At 44.5% G+C, this 26,212-nt stretch overlaps 2 protein-coding genes across 3 annotated transcripts in view; both read left to right on the top strand.

The window, feature by feature from the left end:
* The window catches only part of LOC141192393 (uncharacterized), a 240,367-nt gene that overhangs the window by 149,924 nt on the left and 64,231 nt on the right, over positions 1-26,212 (top strand). The window lies entirely within an intron of this gene.
* LOC141192341 (uncharacterized) overlaps positions 991-26,212 on the top strand; it is a 45,279-nt gene continuing 20,057 nt past the window's right edge. Inside the window, exons 1-2 of one of the 2 annotated variants that reach the window (XM_073661859.1) lie at positions 991-1,158; positions 6,984-7,224. In XM_073661859.1, the coding sequence (XP_073517960.1) occupies positions 7,195-7,224 (30 nt within the window). In that variant the 5' untranslated portion in view covers positions 991-1,158; positions 6,984-7,194. The remainder of the gene's footprint in view (positions 1,159-6,983; positions 7,225-26,212) is intronic. The other variant, XM_073661860.1, reaches the window with a different exon arrangement.

Genomic DNA, 26,212 nt, shown 5'->3' on the forward strand with positions numbered 1-26,212 from the left:
CCCGAGTTGATTAACCCGGCTTTGTCACGTTTCCTATAATCCATATACCCTGTTGAGGTTTCTGCAATCACAATAAGTATGACACCTATTAAATTATCTCTTAACTAAAACATAGCATCCAAAAAAGGGGAAGCAGGAGAATCTATATCCAAAATGTCAGCAACATCTATATTGACACGAATTTCCAAAGAAGGGAGCCAGAGAAAGAGCTCTTAATGAAAATTTCTATTTATTATTTTATAAATAGACAACCATAAAAGAGTTTACATAATATTAGTGGTGACTGGTAAAAGAAGCAGAACCAGATAGGCAGATGAAAGAAGCCAATAAAAGGAGACCATCCCCCCCATAGAAGAGTGTCACAGAAATCAGTAAATAATTATATATAGAGGTATCTATATATACCCAATGACAGATTGCCAACAGAATGATAATCTAGTAGTAAGATACTGTCAAATCCTGATCTATTCGACCATGGAGTATAATATAGTCAAGCGCTGATCTCATTAATGCAGAGTATATCAGTATTTGAAATGCAGTCTGCAAATAAGCAAGCAAATGTGTTAAGTTCCTATATAGAGGAAGTGGAAGAACTATCAGGGATAGACAGTCATGAGGCAATCGTTATGCAATACATGTTTAGATGCATGCACTAGAACCATATGACTCTAATATAATACATAGATATAGTGATAATTTTTACCTTGTGACATGTTCTATGTGCTACGCACGCTCTGCCAGGAGGGGGCTGATAGCGCGCCTCGACGCGCGTTTCGCCTGCGTGGCTTCGTCAGGAGGCGTGGCTATGAGTGTGTGGGTGGGAGTATAAATATGATCCAACTATCCAGTCCAGCCAATCAGCGTCCTGCATTACAAATGCTCTGCCCTTTCCTGCAGCCGGGCGTGTTCTGGGCAAGCCGTGCATAGCAGAGAGTGAATGACTCATCCTGCTGCCCTGGCAACCCAGGCCCGTCCCAGACGCTAGAGGTATGCAGGTGTAGAATGCTTAGAGGAACTGCCGATTAGATGAAGCAAGTCTGACAGAAGCGGAGATCAGGGACATACATCCCAACAGCAGATGGGTGGCCAGTCCGGTGGTATTGGGGACATCCCTGGTCTCCCCTCTGTCAGGCTAGTCAGAAAGATAAATCCATAAGGGTAAGTAAGCTTCCAACTATCTAAAAAGATGTGTACAAGAATAGTATGGCATACTGATCTATTCTAATGGTTCAAATAGAGCCACAGGGTAATTGGCAGATCTAATACTGCTGCCTAGATTTATAAAAAATATCCTAAGGTAGCAGTAATACGTACAGATCATAGTAATAACAGTGCAGCTGCTGGCTATAGAAGTTGTAACTTGTAAAGTACTTACACCATGCAGTATGTGCAGATCATGGTAGTATCAATATAGCTGCCAGTTATAATAGTCATGATCTGTGAGGTGCTTACACAATACAGCATGTGCAGATGCCAGTAATACCAGCACAGCTGCCAGCCATAATAGTTACGATCTGTGAGGTACTCACACCATACAGTATGTGCAGATGCCAGTAATACCAGCACAGCTGCCAGCTATGATAGTCATGATCTGTAAGGTATTTATACCATGCAGCATGTGCAGGTCACATTGATATCAACATAGCTGCCAGTCATAATAGTTATAGCCTGTAAAGTGCTTATACTCTGTGCATATACATACGGTGGTCTCTTATATAATCATTAAATATACATATAATAACATGTACATTCACAGGTTCTGCACAGTAGGTGGAGTTGTCTGATACATGCCAGGAGCCAATAGCAGTACAGTAGATTCTTGTATAACGATATTAGTATTAGATGTTGTAGATCGGCATATTCCCATCGTCTTTGAGGCCGGATAACATCAGATGAATCATAAGGTCTATGATGAAGAAGACAATGCAGTTAAAAAACATAGACTAGTATGTACAGTTTTATACCAAAACCCACTGTTAAAATAAAAATATTTGAACTCTTTAGACTAAGAAGGGCTTGAAACTCACGCTTTCGTTAAGTCCTCTAGGGGCTATTGTATCCAATATTATTATCCATCGTGTTTCCCTCTGCAGTAGTTTTTGCTTTAGATTACCTCCTCTAATTCCGAGAGATATGTGATCGATACCGCATACCACCGTGCCCTTGGGATTGCTTTGATGAACTTCATAATAATGTTTCGGGATGGTTTTCAATAGGAACGAATCCGAGCATGTACTTGCATTTTTAATATCTCGGATATGCGAATTTTTAACGATCTTGTGGTCATCAACACATAGATCAATCCACAAGGGCAGGTGAAGTGGTATACTACTGCTTCAGTATCACAGGATATATGATGTACAATCTTGTAGGTTTTATCACTACTGGAATTCTGGAATTCCATAGTTTTGGGAATATATTTACAGACTCAACATCTGCCGCAAGAGAAGCTACCCCATGGTGGGCCTCTGCTGCCGAAGATAAACCGATTTCCTGGGGGTATGTAATGACTGTTGCAAAGTAAGTCTCCCAGTGTTTGCGATTTCCACCAGGTGATCAGTGGGCAACCTGCCAAGTTACTGCGCAGATCCTTATCAGTGAGGAGGATTGGCCAATGTTTCGAAAGGATGTCTCTGATTGAGCGCCAATTTGCATTAAATGTAGAGATAAATCTAGGTGTCATGTCTGATTGGCTATCCCTTGATCTATTATGTGGCCTAGGTGATGTACTGAGCAATATCTGTCTGGAAGTATTCTTGGCCCTGGTTAGCCCCTTATTGATGTCATGTTGTCTATATCCTCTATTGCGAAATCTCGTAGTAAGATCTTTTATTTGATCCTTAAATTTCTCCTCATTGGAACAGATCCTTCGTGCCCTCAGGAAATGTCCTATGGGTATAGAGCTTTTTAATTTAGGGGGGTGGGATGAAGTAAAGTGGAGTAATGAATTGGTCGATGTTTCCTTACGGAAAATATCTGTGTCGATAGTACCGTCTGAGTTTCTGGAAATGAGTAAATCCAGAAAGTCAATCTTCACCTGACTATATTTCCATGTCAGCTTGATGTTAAGCTCATTCATATTTAGACATGCCAAGAAGTTCTCCAACTGTGACGTGGAGCCCTGCCAGATGAAAAGCACATCATCAATGTATCTTGACCAGAGGATAACATCATCATGTCCTGGTGTGTTCAGGACCGTTTCCCTCTCCCACAGCGATCAGTTGATAGTCGGGGGTCTGGCAGTGAACACCCTCAGCAATCAGCTGTGTTTTGCTGGACGTAGTGGCCTCTCCAGGACACATGTGGTATTACATGGTGCTCTTTCAAAATAATATGTAATATGTAATACATGATATCTTGAAGTCTTCCAGAAGAAGATATTGGCAGACAGGTAATGACTTATTACCTACCAGCCATTGTCTCCTTTATCACTCGCTAGTTCTTATACACATTTAGATGATTTCACATCTTCGTTGGAAGCCGTATTAGGAACCTCCATCGCAGATTTTATCATATAGGACGAGTTCTCAACCAACAGCTATTTGGCCATTGTTCACATAAAGTAAACCTATGTTATATACAGCAATATGCAGCAGGATACACGAGATCCAGGGAAATATCCAATCGCCAGAAATGGGGTCAGGAATGGTATGTGTGGCCTCCTCATCCCCCCAATCCTGGTATGCATGGCCCCCTCATCCCCCAATCCTGGTATGCATAGCCCCCTCATCCCCCAATCTTGGTATGTATGTCCTCCTCACCCCCCAATCCTGGTATGTGTGGCCCCATCACTGCACACACAAAAAATAAACACTTATACTCACCTTCCTTCCTCACCTCTGCTCCAGAGCTGCTGTGTTCTGTCTGCCAGCAGCTCATGTTGGTATCTGAGCAGCGCGCGCTCTCAGTTGTCGAGGTGAGCTGCTGCTGCTGCCGGCATATTCACTCCTCTCAACGCCGGGACTATGAGCGTTGATAAGCGTGAATATGCATTCTCTTTGGTAGCGGGCACTGTAAGCAGGAGCCACGGCTCAGCGCTCCTCCGTGCCCGCTACTAAAGAGAATGAATATTCCCTCTTCTCCACGCCCATGGAAGTGGAGAAGAGGGAATATTCATGTCCCTTTAGCAGCAGGCACACGTGGTAGCTACAGCAGCCGCTACTGCGTGTGCCCGCTCCTCCGCCGCCGCAACCTCCCACCCCACCAATACTCACCTATTCTCCTCGCTCCCCCGAGGCTCACGGGCCCCATAGCAGTGGTGTGGCCTGCCACCATTGGCGGTACGCCACTGATTATGGCTTACAGACAATGAAATCACAAAAGTCATTATCTCAGTAAATTAAAATACTTCATAACATCAGCTTGAAAAATGTTTTTAAAATCCGAAATGTTGGCCTACTGAAATGTATGTTCAGTAAATGCACTCAATACTTGGTCAGGGCTCCTTTTGCATCAATTACTGCATAGTGCGGCGTGGCATGGAGGCGATCAGCCTGTGGCACTGCTGAGGTGTTATGGAAGCCCAGGTTGCTTTGATAGCAGCCTTCAGCTCGTCTTCTTTGTTGGGTTTGGTGTCTCTCATCTTCCTCTTGACAATACCCCATAGATTCTCTATAATAGATTCTCTATGGGGTTAAGGTCATGTGAGTTTGCTGACCAATTAAGCAGAGTGATACTGTTGTTTTTAAACCAGGTATTGGTACTTTTGACAGTGTGGACAGGGGCCAAGTCCTGCTGGAGAATGAAATTTCCATCTCCAAAGAGCTTGTCGGCAGAAGGAAGCATGAAGTGCTGTAAAATTTCCTGGTAGACGGCTGCGCTGACTTTAGTGTTGATAAAACACAGTGGACCTACACCAGCAGATGACATGGCTCCCCAAACCATCACTGATTGTGGAGACTTCACACTAGACCTCAAGCAGCTTGGATTGTGGCCTCTCCACTCTTCCTCCAGACTCTGGGACCTTGATTTCCAAAGGAAAATTGGAACTCTGGGACCTTGCGGATGGTGTCAATGACTGCCTTCTTGGCATTTGTCAAGTCAGCAGTCTTCCCCATAATTGTGGAACCTACTGAAACAGACTATGGGACATTTTTAAACACTTAGGAAGCCGTTGCAGGTGTTTTTTGTTAATTATTCCAATTTACTGAGATAATGACTTTAGTGTTTTCATAGGCTGTAAGCCATAATCGTCAACATTAACAGAAATAAACACTTGAAATAGACCTCTCTGTGTGTAATGACTCTATATAATATATGAGTTTCACTTTTTGTTTTGAAGAACTGAAATAAATTAACTTTTTGATGATATTGTAATTTAGTGAGATGCACCTGCATATGATGACTGTTGCCCCCAGTGTAATATATGCGGTGTCTATTTTGGGATATTTTAGTATACCCATGATGATACTATAGACAGCCATTATACCTGGAATGGCCCCTTCCTTGCGTGCCTTGCTTTTTTTTGCTTACATGTCTAACAATCACATATGTGTTGTGTCCCTTCCCCCATCATCCTATTGCTGAATAAATATGATAGATTTTATACTCCCTGGACTCCTTTGATGGTCTTTTACCCTGCGGGGTCTTCTTTCATATATGGACTCACTGTGTGGTGGTGATGGTAGAGGACATTGTGTAGCAGGATCATTTTGGCCTTGTATAGTAGTAATTTTGGTAATATTGGTCTTTGTATAGTGTATTTTAGATTAGTAACAGTGGTATACTGTAATTATATATGTATAAATCCTCTTTTAAGTGGCAATGAGGTTATATGGGGAAACATGTACTTTGGGGTTGGGGTCCCTGATCTCTTAGGACCCCAGCAACGCTCCTGCATTGGGGAAAAGCAGGGTCTGGAGGCCACTTTAATATCATTATTTTATGGATATGACACCAAAGAAACTAATGAAGTGCTTTGCAAAGTGCCATAATTTTCACAATTCTGGAAAAAAATTGTAAGTTTAGTTCCACTATAAGTGATGTTAATTCTGTTATGAGAGCTAACCTTCTGAGACAGTTTATCAATGCGGTGTGTGAATTGTCACATGAAGCTTTGCTACATCTATACATAGTGAAGTTCAGGGTCAAAATGCTGCAGGTCCCATCTCTTCTACAGAACAATCCCATGGAAATAAAGCTGATCATTTTATCAGATGGGATCATTAGAACTTACCTGGTTGGATCCTTTGTTTCTGGTGGTTTCTTTCCCAGGTCGTCATTAAGGCCCTTTACAATAAGCTCCAAAAACTCATCAGACTTTCTGAATCTTTCAAGCGTTTTCTCCATCACAGAAAGGAGGCGCTTATCCCGGCAGAAGAGAATCACAGATATATTGTTCTACATCTTCCAGATGTTTGGATTTATTCACAGACTAATGATTAATCTCGCATGAAGAATGATAATATTATAACAGATCACAATTTTGGGGTAAAATTATTCAATTTTAAAAATATATATATATAGCAATTACATTATTCTGACAAGACCAATTTTTTGTTTTTTTCCTCCCCTTTTTCCCAAAAAATATAACTTTGTTTTTTCATTAACATAGACGGAGGGCTTGTGTTTTGTGGGACTAGTTGTTCTTTGGAATGACAACATTCAATTTAGCACATAAAGTATTAAAAAATGGGGAAAAAATCAAAGTAAGGTTATTATTTTTGTTAGTTTCGGTTTTTTTTATGAACATTTAAAAAAAAAAAAGTGGTTTGTGAGACCATTTTCATCTTGCGAAGACCTAATTTTATAAAATGATCCCATTGATGGAGTTGTCGGCTTCTTCTTGTGGAGAGATCAGTAGTTACAAGTTTCTGATTGCATTTTTGGGAGGGAAGTAGAGAGACCCAAAAACCACAACCATGGCACTTTACTGTCCTTTACAGCATTGTCCCGACGTGTAATAGATTTATATATACTGAAAGATTGCACTTATGTCAATGCAGCAGAAACAAATATTGTTTTAGGCTTTTTCTTTTTTATAGTTGGCCAGAAAACCGCAGAACCTTAAGCAGAAAATGACATGAATGAGAACATCTGCCCGGCTTGTACCGGATCCGGGGGTGTTACGTACAAGGCGAAGTTCCCAGAATAAGGATTTGCTTCATTTTGGTGCAGTTTCTAGTAGTTTCTGGTTACTACTGTTACAGGCAGATGCCGTCTGCATAATACAGCCAGCACCGCCTCAACCCCTCCATGCATGTGGACCCCGGCACAAACACTCAGGTACATCCTTTTATGCTAAGACATTAATAATTCTACAATTATCACACACAACTTATATACAGAAACCCCCCAACCGTCCCAGATCCAATGGGACTGTCCGGCTGTCGCTGGAGGTCGGGGCTACGTCCTGACGAGCTGTGTTCTGTCAGGACAGTCCGTGTAGTACAAGAATGTCTCATGCCGTGCTGCTGCTGTGATCGCTCCTGGAGAGGGGCAGCATCCGCTCCGCACGGCTCGTACACGCCCGGCTCCGCTCCGCACACCTCGTACACGCCCGGCTCCGCTCCGTACACCTCATACACGCCCGGCTCCGCTCCGTACACCTCGTACACGCCCGGCTCCGCTCCGTACACCTCGTACACGCCCGGCTCCGCACGCCTCGTACACGCTCGGCTCCGCTCCGTACACCTCGTACACACGCGGCTCTGCTCCGTAGGCCTCATACACGCCCGGCTCCGCTCCGTACACCTCGTACACGCCCGGCTCCGCTCCGTACACCTCGTACACGCGCGGCTCTGCTCCGTACACCTCGTACACGCACGGCTCTGCTCCGTACACCTCGTACACGCCCGGCTCTGCTCCGTACACCTCGTACACGCCCGGCTCCGCTCCGTACACCTCGTACACGCCCGGCTCCGCTCCGTACACCTCGTACACGCCCGGCTCCGCTCCGTACACCTCGTACACGCCCGGCTCCGCTCCGAACACCTCGTACACACGCGGCTCCGCTCCGTAGGCCTCATACACGCCCGGCTCCGCTCCGTACACCTCGTACACGCCCGGCTCCGCTCCGTACACCTCGTACACACGCGGCTCCGCTCCGTACACCTCGTACACACGCGGCTCCGCTCCGTACACCTCGTACACACGCGGCTCCGCTCCGTACACCTCGTACACACGCGGCTCCGCTCCGTACACCTCGTACACACGCGGCTCCGCTCCGTACACCTCGTACACACGCGGCTCCGCTCCGTACACCTCGTACACACGCGGCTCCGCTCCGTACACCTCGTACACACGCGGCTCCGCTCCGTACACCTCGTACACACGCGGCTCCGCTCCGTACACCTCGTACACACGCGGCTCCGCTCCGTACACCTCGTACACACGCGGTTCCGCTCCGTACACCTCGTACACACGCGGCTCGGCTCCGTACACCTCGCACACACGCGGCTCGGCTCCGTACACCTCGCACACACGCGGCTCGGCTCCGTACACCTCGCACACACGCGTCTCGGCTCCGTACACCTCGCACACACGCGGCTCGGCTCCGTACACCTCGCACACACGCGGCTCGGCTCCGTACACCTCGCACACACGCGGCTCGGCTCCGTACACCTCGCACACACGCGGCTCGGCTCCGTACACCTCGCACACACGCGGCTCCGCTCCGTACACCTCGTACACACACGGCTCCGCTCCGTACACCTCGTACACACACGGCTCTGCTCCGTACACCTCGTACACACGCGGCTCCGCTCCGTACACCTCGTACACACGCGGCTCTGCTCCGTACACCTCGTACACACATGGCTCCGCTCCGTACACCTCGTACACACGCGGCTCCGCTCCGTACACCTCGTACACACGCGGCTCCGCTCCGTACACCTCGTACACACATGGCTCCGCTCCGTACACCTCGTACACACGCGGCTCTGCTCCGTACACCTAGTACACACATGGCTCTGCTCCATACACCTCGTACACACGCGGCTCCGCTCCGTACACCTCGTACACACACGGCTCTGCTCCGTACACCTCGTACACACACGGCTCTGCTCCGTACACCTCGTACACATGCGGCTCTGCTCCGTACACACGAGGCTCTGCTCCGTACACCTCGTACACACGCGGCTCTGCTCCGTACACCTCGTACACACGCGGCTCTGCTCCGTACACCTTGTATACAAGCGGCTCCGCTCCGTACACCTCGTACACACGCGGCTCCGCTCCGTACACCTCGTACACACGCGGCTCTGCTACATCCACACTGTAAACCCCTCCTGACCCCACACATAAACTTCAGCTCATCCAGCACCATGACAACCAGCACAGCAGAGTCCTGCATCCACTGAGGCCCCTGATCATGTGACCCCTGACTCCTCCCCTCTTGTGACCTCATCACAGCTCCTATGCGCACAGAGCAGCCATATATGTGGTGGCGGCTCTGCAGGTGGAGGTATGTGGAGACCTCCATTACTGGGCGCAGGGGGCATTAACCCCTTAAGCACCGAGACTCTTTTGGGGTCTTGTGTTGCCCCTTTATAAGAATCATGAGGTTTTTGTTCTGTTTCCTGTAATAGATACATACGACCCAACTATGGAGACAGGAAGAGGGAGGAAACGTATTGTTCTCATAGTACAGGACCCCTTTACTGCCCCCACAGTGTAATGCCCCCATTATGCCCCTTATGCAGGATGTATGATGCCCCCACACAGTGTAATGCCCCCATTATGCCCCTTATGCAGGATGTATGATGCCCCCACACAGTGTAATGCCCCCATTATGCCCCTTATGCAGGATGTATGATGCCCTCACACAGTGTAATGCCCCCCCATTATGCCCCTTATGCAGGATGTATGATGCCCCCACACAGTGTAATGCCCCCGTTATGCCCCTTATGCAGTATGTATGATGCCCCCACACAGTGTAATGCCCCCATTATGCCCCTTATGCAGGATGTATGATGCCCCCCACAGTGTAATGCCCCATTATGCCCCTTATGCAGGATGTATGATGTCCCCACACAGTGTAATGCCCCCATTATGCCCCTTATGCAGGATGTATGATGCCCCCACACAGTGTAATGCCCCCATTATGCCCCTTATGCAGGATGTATGATGCCCCACACAGTGTAATGCCCCATTATGCCCCTTATGCAGGATGTATGATGTCCCCACACAGTGTAATGCCCCCATTATGCCCCTTATGCAGGATGTATGATGCCCCCACATAGTGTAATGCCCCCATTATGCCCCTTATGCAGGATGTATGATGCCCCCACACAGTGTAATGCCCCTTATGCAGGATGTATGATGCCCCCACACAGTGTAATGCCCCCATTATGCCCCTTATGCAGGATGTATGATGCCCCACACAGTGTAATGCCCCATTATGCCCCTTATGCAGGATGTATGATGTCCCCACACAGTGTAATGCCCCCATTATGCCCCTTATGCAGGATGTATGATGCCCCCACACAGTGTAATGCCCCATTGTGCCCCTTATGCAGGATGTATGATGCCCCTACACAGTGTAATGCCCCCATTATGCCCCTTATGCAGGATGTATGATGCCCCCACAAAGTGTAATGCCCCCATTATGCCCCTTATGCAGGATGTATGATGCCCCACACAGTGTAATGCCCCATTATGCCCCTTATGCAGGATGTATGATGTCCCCACACAGTGTAATGCCCCCATTATGCCCCTTATGCAGGATGTATGATGCCCCCACACAGTGTAATGCCCCCATTATGCCCCTTATGCAGGATGTATGATGCCCCCACACAGTGTGATGCCCCCATTATGCCCCTTATGCAGGATGTATGATGCCCCCCCACAGTGTAATGCCCCCATTATGCTCCTTATGCAGGATGTATGATGCCCCCCACAGTGTAATGCCCCCATTATGCCCCTTATGCAGGATGTATGATGCTCCCCACAGTGTAATGCCCCCATTATGCCCCTTACACAGTATGTATGATGCCCCCACACAGTGTAATGCCCCTATTATGCCCCTTATGCAGGATGTATGATGCCCCCATTATGCCCCTTATGCAGTATGTGTAATGCCCCCATTATGCTCCTTATGCAGAATGTATGATGCCCCCCACAGTGTAATCCCCCCCATCATACCCCTTATGCAGTATGTATGATGCCCCCACAATGTAATGCCCCCATTATGCCCCTTATGCAGTATGTATGATGCCCCCCACAGTGTAATGCCCCGATTTTGCCCCTTATGCAGTATGTATGATGCCCCCACACAGTGTAATGCCCCCTTTATGCCCCTTATGCAGGATGTATGATGCCCCCACACAGTGTAATCCCCCCATTATACCCCTTATGCAGTATGTATAATGCCCCCATTATGCCCCTTATGCAGTATGTATGATGCCCCCCCCACAGTGTAATGCCCCCATTATGCCCCTTATGCAGGATGTATGATGCCCCCACAAAGTGTAATGCCCCCATTATGCCCCTTATGCAGTTTGTATGATGCCCCCATTATGCCCTTTATGCAGTATGTGTAATGCCCCCATTATGCTCCTTATGCAGAATGTATGATGCCCCCCACAGTGTAATGCCCCCCTTATGCCCCTTATGCAGTATGTATGATGCCCCCACACAGTGTAATGCCACCATTATGCCCCTTATGCAGTATGTATGATGCCCCCACACAGTGTAATGCCCCCATTATGCCCCTTATGCAGTATGTATGATGCCCCCACACAGTGTAATGCCCCCATTATGCCCCTTATGCAGTATGTATGATGCCCCTACACAGTGTAATGCCCCCATTATGGCTCTTATGTAGTATATATGATGCCCCCACACAGTGTAATGCCCCTTATGCAGTGTGTATGATGTCCCCACACAGTGTAATGCCCACATTTTGCCCCTTATGCAGGATGTATGATGCCCCCACACAGTGTAATGCCCCCATTATGCCCCTGTAATCAGGTGACAGGATACAACACACAGGTAAACAGAAACCCTTTAATCGTATGTTACTTTACTGACAAGGATGTTGGTCCGGACACATATAGGCCATTATGGTCTCCGGCGTGGAACACATAACTACGGTCATGAGCAGTCACGGGTACGAGTGGCGCGGCGGCAATCAGTTTATTTGGTGTTTCAGTGTAAAGCGCGTCACTTCCAGACATGCACACTAGGGGGTGGATATTATTGTAGACAGACTGCATTCCATATATTCTATGACAATTTACCTCTAGGAATGGGAATGGGTCTCCTAGTCTGGGAAGGGGTTTTGGATGAAGTGGGATATTTACCAGGGGAGGAGTCCTGAGGAGATAATTTGCATATTCCCACTGCATTTTGGGGTAAGTGAGTCTCCGCGAGCTCAAAGAACACTGGATTTTGGCTGTTGGAGCTGAAAAGAGGACATCGGTAAACCAGGGGAGGAGTCCTGAGGAGATAATTTGCATATTCCCACTGCATTTTGGGGTAAGTGAAGAGTCTCCGCGAGCTCAAAGAGCACTGGATTTTGGCTGTTGGAGCTGAAAAGAGGACATCGGTAAACCGCGTGCCTGCCGGCGCGCGCATTTTGAAGCTTTTTTTTTTAAGCTTTTTTCACTGTTTTCAGAACATTAACAGTAAGAACATGGAAGAGTCCAGGAGCCATTTGGTGAGCTGCATATCCTGCTACATGTTCACAGACTTGCCAGTGGAAAAGCCAAACTTCACATGCCAGAAATGCAAGCTTGTGTCCCTGTTGGAGGAAAAGTTGCGAAATCTAGAAGAGAGGTTAACTACCTTGAAAATCGTTAAGGAAGGTGAAGAGTTCTTAGACAGAGCAGAATTATCTCTTCATGATTCAGAAAGAGAAGAAATTCGAACTGAACCTGTCGAAACAGAGGAATGGAAGCATGTGACCCACAGAAGCAGGAGGATCGAGAGGCAGTCAGCACCCATACTACTCAGGAACCAGTACCAGGCTCTCACGCAGGAGAACCATGAAGAAATACAGCAAAATAAGACTTTGCCAGCAATGAATAACCTTGTAAGCCCTCAGAATCCTCCTGGATGGAGAAAGAAGAATGTTGTGAAGAAAAAACGGAGAGTGGTGGTCATGGGGGATTCCCTGTTAAGAGGAACAGAGGCCGCTATCTGCAGACTAGACATAACCTCAAGAGAAATGTGCTGTCTTCCAGGAGCAAAAATTAAAGATGTGTCTGACAGGATATCAAAACTCTTCAGACCTACAGATCACTACCCATTCCTGCTAATACATGTGGGGACAAATGACACCGCAAGAAAGGACCTGGAAACCATCTGCAGTGACTTTGAAGACTTAGGCAAGAAAGTGAAAGAATTGGGAGCGCAGGTGGTCTTCTCATCCATCATCCCAGTGGATGGCCATGGAACAATGAGGTGGAATAAGATTCTACAGGTGAACAACTGGCTACGTCGATGGTGCCGTCAACAAGGATTTGGATTTCTGGATCACGGAATGAATTACCTATACGATGGACTACTTGCTAGAGATGGGGTGCACCTTACGAAGACTGGAAAACATGTATTTGGAAGTCGCCTTGCTACACTCATCAGAAGAGCTTTAAACTAGAACAATGTGGGAAGGGAAGCAAAAGGCCAGAAAAAGCCATACAGCTGACAAATACTATTGAGATCTCTGCTACTGGAAGTGGAAAGGAAGAACAAAGACAAAACAATTGAAATAATAAAAATATGGGAGGAAGAGAAACTAATCACAAACTAAAATGTTTTTATACAAATGCACAAAGCATGGGCAACAAACAAGGAGAATTGGAACTACTAATGCAGGAAAAGGAATATGATGTCATTGGAATCACTGAAACTTGGTGGGAGGATACACATGATTGGAATAAAAGGCTAAAAGGATACAACTTATTTACAAGAAACAGACTTGATAAACGAGGAGGAGGTGTCGCATTGTATGTTAGAAAAGCGTATATCTGCACAGAGATTGAAGCTTCAGAGACTGGGAGTTCTGTGGAAACTGTTTGGGTAAGAATACAAGGAGAGAACAACGGAAAGGACACCATTGTAGGTATTTACTACAGGCCACCTGGGCAAGCTGAAGATATGGATGAACTCTTTATGTATCAAATGACCAAGTTCTTCAAAAAATATGACGTAGTGGTCATGGGAGATTTCAACTATCCAGACATTTGTTGGGAATCTCTCTCAAGTAAAACTAACAGGTCAAGCAAATTCTTATCCTCTCTTGCTGACAACTTTATCTTCCAAAAGGTAGGGGAGAAAACAAGGGGATCTGCTACTTTGGATCTAATCCTTATAAACAGGGAGGAAATGGTTGAGGAGGTAAAGGTGGCTGGGACGCTAGGAGGCAGCGATCATGCTATTATAGAATTTTGGATAACTAGAGGAGGAAGACATGTGAAGACTCAAACTTCAAGGTTAGATTTTAGAAAGGCAGATTTTAAGAGACTCAGAAAGAGAATAGGAGGGATCCAATGGCTGGATGTCCTTAAGGACAAAAATGTCCAGGAAGGATGGGAAATTTTTAAAAATGAGATTCTCAAAGCACAATCGTTAACAATCCCGAAAAGTAGGAAGAATGGAAAGCATTTAAGGAAACCAGGATGGATGAACACAGAACTTAAACACATGCTAAAAAGAAAGAAAGAAATGTTTATTAAATGGAAAGAGGGAGGCATATCTAAAGAAGATTATAATGCAGTCTGCAGATCCTGCAGGGCACGTATCAGGTTAGCTAAAGCTGACAATGAATTAAGGCTTGCAAGAGATGTCAAAAGCAATAAAAAAGGATTTTGGGGGTATGTCAAAAGTAAAAGAAAAGTCAAAGATGCTATAGGATTTTTACAGGATGAAAATGGAGAAATGGTAAGAGAGGATGTTGAGAAGGCCGAACTTTTTAATTCCTATTTTGCATCTGTTTTCTCTCCGAAAGAAAATGTAACATCAACTGATCTTCACTGTCCTTTTAAAGGAATAGAGGAATCCAAGTTATCTGTAAACAGAAAGATTGTGAGGGAATATTTAGCTAACATAAATGAGTTCAAGTCTCCAGGTCCAGATGAATTACACCCCAGAGTACTGAAGGAGATCGTAGAAGACATTTTAGAACCACTCTCCATAATCTTTGAAAATTCTTGGAGAACAGGAGAAGTCCCAGAAGACTGGAGAAGAGCAAATGTTGTTCCTATCTTCAAAAAGGGGAAGAAGGTGGACCCAGGGAACTATAGGCCGGTGAGTCTGACTTCTATACCAGGAAAGATCTTTGAACAAATTATTAAACAACATGTATGTAAGTACATGGATAAGAATGAAGTGATTAACCAGAGTCAGCATGGGTTTGTAACTAACAAGTCATGTCAGACTAACTTAATTTCCTTCTATGACAGAATCACTGACTGGGTGGATCAGGGAAATGCTGTAGATATAGTATATCTTGACTTCAGCAAAGCATTTGACAAAGTATCTCACACCATCCTTATTGAAAAAATGACCAAGTATGCAATGGACCAGGCAACTGTTAGGTGGATTCATAACTGGCTTAGTGATCGGACTCAAAGGGTGGTTGTAAATGGCTTCACATCCAGCTGGATGAATGTCTCAAGTGGGGTACCACAGGGCTCCGTCCTGGGACCTGTATTGTTCAACATCTTTATCAATGATTTAGATGAAGGAATTGAGGGTAAACTGATTAAATTTGCTGATGACACAAAGCTAGGAGGGATAGCTAATACTAGAGAAGAGAGAGAGAGGATTCAAAAAGACCTAAATAAACTGGAGCAGTGGGCAGCAACCAACAGAAAGGTTTTTAACAGGGAAAAATGCAAAGTACTACATCTGGGCAATAAACATGAAAAAATCATATACAGAATGGGAGGAATAGAGCTAAGCAACAGTACATGTGAAAAAGACTTAGGTATACTAATAGATCATAGACTGAACATGAGTCAACAGTGTGATGCAGCAGCAAAAAAGGCAAATACAATTCTGGGATGTATTAACAGAAGCATACAGTCTAGATCACGTGAAGTCATTATCGGTCTTTACTCCTGTTTGGTCAGACCTCATCTGGAATACTGTGTACAGTTTTGGGCACCACATTTTAAAAAAGACATAGACAAACTGGAGCAAGTTCAGAGAAGAGCGACCAGAATGGTGACTGGTCTGCAAACCATGTCCTATGAGGAACGGTTGCAGGATTTGGGAATGTTTAGCTTGCAAAAAAGAAGACTGAGAGGAGACTTAATAGCTGTCTACAAATATGTCAAGGGCTGTCACATTGTAGAAGGATCATCTTTATTCTCATTTGCACAAGGAAAGACTAGAAGCAATGGGATGAAACTAAATGGGAGGAGACACAGATTAGATATTAGAAAAAACTTTTTGACAGTTAGGGTGATTAATGAGTGGAACAGGCTGCCACGAGAGGTGGTGAGTTCCCCTTCAATAGACGTCTTCAAACAGAGGCTGGACAGACATCTGTCTGAGATGATTTAGTGAATCCTGCTTTGAGCAGGGGGTTGGACCAGATGACCCAGGAGGTCCCTTCCAACTCTACCATTCTATGATTCTATGATTTATACTTGGACACCTGGCTATTAGACACACTATGCTGAACATCATGAATTATCATCCCTGTATCAAGCCTCCTGATGAAGCTGTTGGGGAAACGCATCGAGGCGGATTATTGAACCGTTCTCTGATGACTATCATACCCTTTCCTTTATATGTACCTGGAGACATATCTGATCCTATTTAATTTATCAGTGTATTTTTTATATGTATGTCAGCATTAACTAGAGCTTCTGAGGTACAGCCACCAGTGAGCGGGGGCACCATTGTTGAGGGTGCTAACCTCCGCAGCTAGGCAGTATCCGCTTTGTTTAGGTACAGGATAGGGTAAGGTAGTGACTGTATCAATTATTCAGCAGCATCATTGTTTACATCTGTTTATAGACAACCATAGAAAGCCATTGAGCTTGTAATTTTGCTAGCTTTATATATATATATATATATATATATATATATATATATATATTAGTTCAATTTTCAATGCATATATTTAAAAAGGGTTTAATATTTTATTTTAGGGGGGTTTTCCCACAGTATGGCCCCCTACACACACAACATGGTACCATCCACCCCACCAACTACCCCACAACTAATGAATGAATACTCACTGAGCCCCATTCTTGGTGCAGATACTAATGAACCCAGGATCTATGAGATATTATTTACCACACAATAGTTGGCAGGGGCGTATCATTCATAACGTAAGCCCTTGCGGCCTGTATGGTGCCCATGAATTGAGACGGCTCAGCACCGAGCACACTCTCCTTACCCATCATCACAATTTCAGTGATATCCACGTTCCTATGACAATGATACCAGTGAATAGAATAGTAAATCAGGGAGTTGAAAGCTCCCCGATCCACCATTCATCCTTCAACTGTGAATCTGAGTCTCTGTGCACTGCAGGCACAATGATGTCACTACATCACACCTGTAGTACAGAGCCTCAGTACTCACACTGCACAGACCGGAGCAGCGCAGCTCAGGAAAGGGGTTGGTTGAATAGTGTGTGTGTTTTTTTTTTTATATATCAGTAATTGTGGGGGCCATCTTACTGTGTGGGAGCCCTCATTCTGGGCTAGATGGGCACACATGAGAACAATTTCCTGGTGATGAGTCAGATAAGGATAAGTGAGAAATACAGACATTCAGTCCATCTGGTTGCAGACTTGAATTGATGGTGTTGTGTGCAGGAGGGAGACATCAAATAGTATGTTCTGAAGGAAAGCAAAGATATAATGGCAGTGGGAATCTGGATTCCAGGCAGGGAGCATAGTGGAGACAAAGAGCAGGATAAGGTCCTTATCTCAGGCCAGGAGGCTTGCTTAGATGGTACAGAACTTTGCCCTGAGTGAACAGTAGGTCTAATTAAAGGAGATTAACCCCATTACGTTCAGTGACGGGGATAGCCCGTCATGGCCGGGTGCTAGTTCGCGCACCAGGATGGGTTATCCCCTCACAGCATGGTCTCACAAGTATTCTACAAAGGTATAATGTACTGCAATGCTAGTGCATTGCAATACATTATACCTGTGAAAAAAGTGAATTTACCTTATCGGGACTAAGTAAAAAAAATGTTAAAAAATAATAGCAAAATATATTACACTAATAAATACACATTTTTATGTAAAAAAAAAAATAAACAAAAAAAGTAAACATATTTGGTATCGCTGTGTCCAGAATGACCAGTGTCACACTAGTTAACCCCTTCAGTGAATAGCGTAAAAGCCTTTTCATCATACTGCTGGAATAAAACGCGATCAAAAAGACAGATGTAAATAAAAATGGCACCGCTAAAAACGTCATCTTGTCCCGTAAAATTCAAGCTGCCATACAGCTCCATCAGCCGAAAGATTAAAAAGTTACAGCTCTCAGCATACAGCGATGTCAAGATAAAAACTTTTATAGAAAAAATAATTATGTAAAAGCGCAAAAACATAAAAAAAATTACATAAATGAGGTATCTCTATAATCGTACTGACCCGAAGAATAAAGCTGCCTTATCAGTTTTACCACACAAGTAACGAAAAAAAAAAACAATTCCTGAATTGTTGGTTTTAGTTCATTCTGCCTCCCCAAAAATCTGAATAGAGAGCAATAAAAAAATGTAATTTTCCCGAAAATTTTACCAATAAAAACATTAACTTGTCCCGCAAAAAACAAGCCCCTACATGACTCTGTCGGCAGAAATATGGAAAAATTATAGCTCTCAAAATATGGCAATGCAAAGACTAGTTTTTGCAAAAAAAAACATTTTTTAGTGTGTGACAGCAGCCAATCATAAAACCCAATATAAGTCTGGTATCACTGTAATCACACCGACCAAAGAATAAAGTTGCCTAATTACTTACACTGCACAAGGAACAGCGTAAATAAAACCAATTATTCACCTGCTGTTGATTTGTTCATTCTGCCTCCCAAAGATCTCATTAAGGCTCAGTCATTCATTTATCCGGCACTCTGCGCTGAGCGCTTACACCGGGGTTTCCGTGTAAATCTCTGAAATAAATGATTCAGACTGAACCCCCGGTGGAAGATTCCCTGTAATGAGGCAAATGGAGGCACTGTGGACATCGTCTGACCTATGATTTGGCGGTGTCCTTCTTTTTAGCCGTAGATAAAAGCGCGGTCAGCCACAGTTTTGTGCACCTCTGAAAAGAAGGACAACGCTGAATAGAAAAAAAATACAGTAATTCCCCAGATGGAGTCCAGAGTAACTCTGCTGCCTCATCTCATTATAGTGAATGGATCTCTCGGGGATTTCATCTGAATAACATCATTCTGAGATTTAGATGGAAACACCAAAGTAAGTGCTCAGCGTAGAGCGCTGGATAAATGTGATCCAAAATGTTATGTAAAATATTCCCAATTAAAGCTTCACCTAAAAAGCCCCCACTCAGGTACGTCATGTGTTAATGGAATTATAGGGGGCTTCCACGTTACTGGTAGTACAAAGGCTCTGGAGAAGCGAAATGGCTTCTCGCCCCCCTCCCCTCGCCAAAAGAAATTCAGCAAATTCTGCGCTCCCGAATCCCCCCTCCCTTCTGAGCACCACAGTGTGTCTTAACCTCATTTAGCGTCCACGTGTTTGGCAGGGGTATGATTTCCAAAATGGGGTCACCTGAGGGGGGATTCTGCCCTTTTAGCACTTAGGGGCTCTGTATATGGAGTCCGCAAACTATTTTAGGACAATCTGCCCTCCAGCAGGCAAATAGCTCTCTGTCCCTCCCGAGTCTCACTGTGTGGCTAAGCAGTACTGTACAGCCACATATGAGGTATTGCCACGTTGAGCAGAAATTGTGTGACACATTTTGGTGCCATTTTTTTTTTTTACCAATTTCCCCATGCGAAAATGTAAAATCTGGGGCTAAAACAAAATATTTGTGGTAAAAATGTAATTATTTTTTCCTTCACTGCCCAATGGTATAAAATTCTGTGATATACCTGTGGTGTCAATATGATAACTGCACCCTTAGACGAATTCATTGAGAGGTGTAGTTTGTAAAATGGGGTCACTTATGGGGGATTCTGCTGTTTTGGCACCTCAGGGGCTCTGCCAATGTGACATGGCATACTCAAACCATTCCAGGAAAATTTGAACTCCAAAATGGCGCTTCTTCTCTTCTGAGTTTTGCACTGTGCCTCAAAGGTAGTTTTCGACCACACATTGTATATTGGTGAACTCAGGAGAAATTGCATAACAACTTTTGAGGTCCATTTTTTCATGTTACCCTTGTGATAGTAAAAAATTTGGGACTAAAAGATCATTTTTGTAGAAAAAAATAGACATTTCATTTTCACAGCTCTACGTTATAAACTTCTGTGAAGCACCTGGGGGTTCAAGGTGTTCACCACACATCTAAATATTCCTTGAGGGGTCTAGTTTCCACAATGGTGTCACTTGTGGTATGTTTCCACTGTTTAGGCACCTCTTTTAGAACTTTTGTTTTAACCCCTTAATGAACGCCGATGCGCATTAAAACTGCTGTTGTTAAGGGGCTTTATTCCCTCATTGCCGTTTTAAAACTGCAATTGGGAATAAAGGAATATTGCCACCCGGCGGTGGCAATTCGCGTGGGTGTCAGCTGTATGTGACAGCTGGCACCCTGCAGTATCGGCCCCGGACGGTTTTGCAACCGATCAGGGCCGAGTAAACCCTTAAATACAGCTGTCAATTGCGACAGCAGTATTTAAGTTGTTACAAGGGGGTCACAAGACCCCCTTTGTAACCTTGAGACCCCCGCGATGAAAATTGCCGGTCACGATGGTTACCATGGTACCCTGAGGTCATGTGATGACCCCAGGGTACGGTGGCCTTTGAGATCCAGCTATAAGCTGACTACACTACACGAGTACTGCAGTGTATGAGACCAGTGATAAAAATAAAAATGATACATGTCCCACAGTGAAAAAAGAAAAAAACGCACACGTCACAAAAAGCTGTTTCGCCATTCAAAACACAGCGTTTATGATAAAACAAAAATAAACAAAAAAGTACACATAAAATTGGTATCGCCGCGTCCGGAACGGCCCGCTCTATAAAACTGGCACATTATTTATTCCTTATGGCAAACACCATACTGACTCACAAAAAAGTGAATTAAAAGCAATCAAAAAGTTATGTAAAAAAAATGGTAAAAGTGAAAACGCCAAACTGCAAAAAACAAGCCCTAGAATAGCTAATTCGGCAAAAAAATAAAAGTTACAGCTCTCAGAATATAGCGACAAAAAAACTAGTATTTTATAAAAAAAAACAAAAACATTTTTACTGTGTGATGGCAGCAAAAGCTTAAAAAATATATATACAGTATATATAAATCTGGTATTGCTGTAATCGCACCGACCCGAAGAATAATCTGCCCTATCACTTTTACCACACAGAAAACGGCGAAAAAATTAAGAACTATTCTTGAACTGCTGTCTATTTGTTCATTCTACCTTACAAAAATCGGAATAAGGCTCAACTCACATTTCTCCTGCGCTCTCCACTGAGAGCTTACGTCTAGGTTTTTGTGTTAATTCCCCAATACCATGATTCAGACCAAACCCCAGACGGACCCACTTACTTATGAGGCTGATGGAGTCACTTTGGACTGGTCTCTGATCCAGGGTGTCCCATTATTTAGGACGTCTTTTTAGCACACAAGTGTGGGCAACCACAGATCTTTGCACGCCTAAAAAGATGGAGACCACCGGAGCAGATGCCAAACAGAGCCCAAAGTGTCTCCATCTGCGTCGTTATGGTGGGTGGGTCTATTGGGGGTTTCGTCTGTATCGCATTTTTGTGGAATTTACACGGAAACCCCACGGTAAGTGCTCAGCGTTGAACACGAATGTGATCCCAGCCTTATTCTGGAAGCGATCAAAAGATTTTATGCGTCCCAAAATGTTACCAATAAAAACCCCTAATTTATCCACACAAAACCAGGCTCAAGTCCGTCATCTGTCACTGAAACTATATGGGGTTCCCACGTTACTGGTAGAACAAACTGAAAAGCGACATGGCTCTCTTCCCCCTCAAATTAAATCCAGTGGCCAGATTCTGCTCTCCCAAATCAAAATGCCCCTCCTGAGCCCCACTGTGCCTAAACCCCAATAAGCAGCCACATGTTTGGCATTGTTATAGTGGGAAGAGAGCACTTGACAGTTTACATGCCGCGTATCGCCAGAAGCACAAGCTGGGCACAATGTATGGGGGCGCTACAATATATGGGGGCGCTACACTGTATGGCGGCACATTGTGTGGGCACTAATCTGGCAGTTTTGCAATTCTCCAAAAAAAAAAAAAGCCTGCCATGGATGTTACAAAATAGTCACTGCAGCCGTAGATGAATTCATTGAGAGGTGCAATTTCTACAATGGGGTTACTTTTGTTTTTTTCTGTTGTTCTAACACCTTCAGAGGTCTGAAAATGTCGCCCGCAAACTATTCTAGCAAAATCTATGCTCCAAAAGCCAAATAGCGCTCCTTCCTTCTCAACCCTGACGTGTGGCCTAAAAGTAATTTCTGACGACATAGGGGGCATCACCGCGTTCGGAAGAAATTGTGCAATAAATTATGGGGTCCAGTTTCACCTATTAACCCTTGTGTACCTGAAAATTTGCAGCAAATACAATTATTATATTTTTACAATTAAAATGTCATATTTCCATGTTTCAGTGTTATAAAATTCTGTGAGGCACCTATGAGTTCAAAATACTCACTACACCCCTAGATGAATTCCTTAGGCAGTGAAGCTTCAAATATGGGTTCACCTGGGGGGTGGGGGGTTTCTGCTGTTTTCTCATGTCGGGTGCTTTCCAAATGCGAATTTATTCCAGACAAATAGTTCTTTCCTTTCCTAGCCCTGCCATGTGCCCAGACAGAAATTTTTGACCACATATGCAGTATCATCGTGTTCGGGAGAAGTAGCGTAAGAAATTATGGTGTCCATTTTCACCTATTATCCATTGTGAAAATTACAAATTTGAGGCTAAAACAATATTTTGGTGAAAAAAAAATTAAAATTTTCCATATGATGACCTAATGTTATAAAATTCTGTGTAGTACCTGTGGGTTCAAAATGCGCTCACTACACCCCTGGATAAAATCCTTGAGGGGTCTAGTTTTCAAAATGGGATCACTTGTTGGGGGTTTCCACTGTTTAGGCACATCAGGGGCTCTCCAAACGCGACATGACACCCGCAGACCATTCCATGAAAGTCTGCATTCCAAAACGTCACTCCTTCCTTCTGAGCCCTGCTGGGCGCCCAAACAATAGTTTTCCTCTATATATGGGGTATCAGCGTACTCATATGAGATTGAACAACAAATTTTGGGCTCCAATTTCTCCAGTTACCCTTGTGAAAACAAAAAATTTGGGACTACAATTACATTTTTGTGGAAAAAATAGAATTTTTTATTTTCACTGCTCTACGCTCTAAACTTCTGTGAAGTACCTGGGGGTTAAATGTGATCCCCACATATCTAGATACAGTCCTTGAGGGGTGTAGTTTCCAAAATGGGGGCACTTGTGGGGGGTTTCCATAATTTATGCACATCAAGGGCTTTCCAAACGCGACATGGTGTCCGCTCTTATTTCCAGACATTTTTGCTTTTAAAAAGTCAAACAATGTTCCTTCCCTTCCGAGCCCTGCCGTGCACCTAGACAGTGGTTTTCCCCCACATATGGGATATCGGCATGCTCAGCAGAAATTGCACAACAAATTTTGTGGTCCATTTTCTATTGTTACCCTTGTGAAAATAAAAAAATGTGGGTCTGAAGTAAAATTTTTGTGAAAAAAGTTAAATGTTTACTTTTTCCTTCCATGTTGCTTCAGTTCATTTGAAGCATGTGACATAATGCTCTGATTTAAGGGCATAAGAATTCAAAGTTTGAAAATTGCAAAATTTTCGCCAAATTTTCATTTTTTTTTTTTACAAATAAATGCAGATCATATCGAATAAATTTTCACTATCGTGAAGTACAATATGTCACTAAAAACAATCTCAGAATCAGTGGGATCCATTTAAGCGTTCCAGAGATATTGCCTCATAAGGTGACACTGGTCAGAATTGTAAAATTTGGCTTGATCATTAAGGTAAAAATTGGCTCCGTCATTAAGGGGTTAAACAACTCTCCTTAGTTCGATCATACAACATACAAGCCTCTGATTGCTCAGATGATGCGCTGTACTTCTGTAGTGCCGTATATTATCCCTGCTCATCAATGTAATACTAACGGCCCCATACACATGAGATAAGTGTTGGCTGAATGGTCATTTGGCAGACAGGTATCTCTTCCATCTTCTCCACACACACAAATATTCCAACTTTCCTGAGGTCTGTATGAGAGAGTCACCTCCAGACTCCTCTAGTGGAGGATTATCTACAGGAAGAACAAACGGATTAGCCTCTGAAATTCAGGATGCCAGATCCTTCTCTGCCCTGACATCATCTGTCGGGAGGCCCCCAAATACAACATATAGTCAACCAAACCCCCGAAATCAGTGCTTTCATGCAACTTTAGTCTAATGTGTATGTGGATGTTAAAAAGTAACTTATTGGACGCTGCCTCTGGCCCGGCCTAATTGACTTTTGTACATTGCCGGCCCAGACACCATTATTGGTCATTTAAGTATCTTAGTAACTAGACAGCCCCATACTATTGAGTACTTGGGGGAGGAGGGGCATTCAGCTGAACTCTGTCACACCTTAGATGCCATGTTTGCTTTAACCCCTCCTTGCACATAGCGTGCTAGAGGAAACTTAATGGTTTTAATTCACTGACGCCAATAGCCTCAGGGAAACATATCTCCCGTCCAGCACTTTACCGGTGACTTTGTCACATATCCCCCTCCCCTGCACAAAGCCGGGGTTTTTGGCACCTTCACTTGATAAACAGGGAAATCTGGACAGGGCATCTGCATTTCCATGTAGATTCCTGGGCCTGTGCTCTACATGAAAATTAGTCTTGGAGTGCTAGGAACCACCTAGTTACCTGGGCATTGATCCCCTTTCTTTCCCTCATCCATCTCAGGGGTGCATGGCCTGTCACTAGCCCGAATTTTCGGCCTAACATATAATATCTTAGGGTCTCAATGGCCCATTTGATGGCCAGGCTCACCTTGTCTACGATGGCATAGTTCTTTTCACAGGAGGAGAGTTTCCTACTCCAGGAATAGGACTGGATGTTCGTCCCCATCTATTTCCTGGGACAACACAGCTCCCAAACCGACCTCGGAGGCATCAGTCTGAACCACGAACTCCTTAGTGAAGTCAGGTGCTACTAAGGCTGGCTGCTTACATAGGGCGAGCTTCAACTCCTGGAATGCCATCTCCGCTAGTGTTGAGCAAATTTGTTCGGCATTTCAGTTTCGGGTTCGTGTTCCGGCTTGTTCGCGCCAAAAATTCGGCTCCGCCCATTAACATCCCTGATTTGCCACGCTGTCACGCCAATAACATCTGCATGACAGCGTGGCAAGTCAGGGATGTTCATGGGCGGAGCCTATTTTTTGGCGCGAACAAGAAACCCGAAATTGGAATGCCGAAAAAGTTTGCTCAACACTAATCTCCGCTTCAGGGGAACACTTGGCCATCGATATTTTCGTGCCTTTAAGAAGATCAGTCAGGGGGACGGTTATCATGGGGAAATTTGGGATTAATTGCCGATAATACCCCACAATTCCCAGAAACGAATGAACTTGCTTGCGGGCAGTTATGGATAGCCTCCATCTTCTTTACTTGCAGCTTTATTTCGCCCCTTCCGACAACGTAGCCCAAGTATTTTGCCTCTTTCTTCCCAATGGTGCACTTCTTTGGGTTTATCGTAAACCCTGCTTTCCTAAGCACATCCCGTACCAGCCTGGACCTTCTGTAAATGACTTCCTCAATCCTGGCTGAAGATTACGATGTCATCCAGGTAAGCTGCAGCATACTTCTTATGAGAGACTAGGATCCGGTCCATGGCCCTCTGTAAGGTAGCTGGGGCTCCCTGCAGACCGAACGGCATCCTGGTGTACTGAAAGCACCCTTAATGAGTAGAGAAGGCCGTTTTCTCCTTGGCACTTGGGGAAAAGAGAATCTGCCAGCACCCTTTCGTTAGGTCCAGGGTGGTGATATTGAGAGGCTAGGGACAGCCAGATATAAGATCATCGACGCAGGTCATCGGATACGCGTTGAACTTTGACACCTCATACAGCTTCCTGTA

This window comes from Phyllobates terribilis, unplaced genomic scaffold (genome assembly GCF_046119375.1).
Source record: "Phyllobates terribilis strain yellow unplaced genomic scaffold, ASM4611937v1 Scaffold_60__1_contigs__length_8166268, whole genome shotgun sequence".
Classification (NCBI taxonomy): Eukaryota; Metazoa; Chordata; class Amphibia; order Anura; family Dendrobatidae; genus Phyllobates; species Phyllobates terribilis.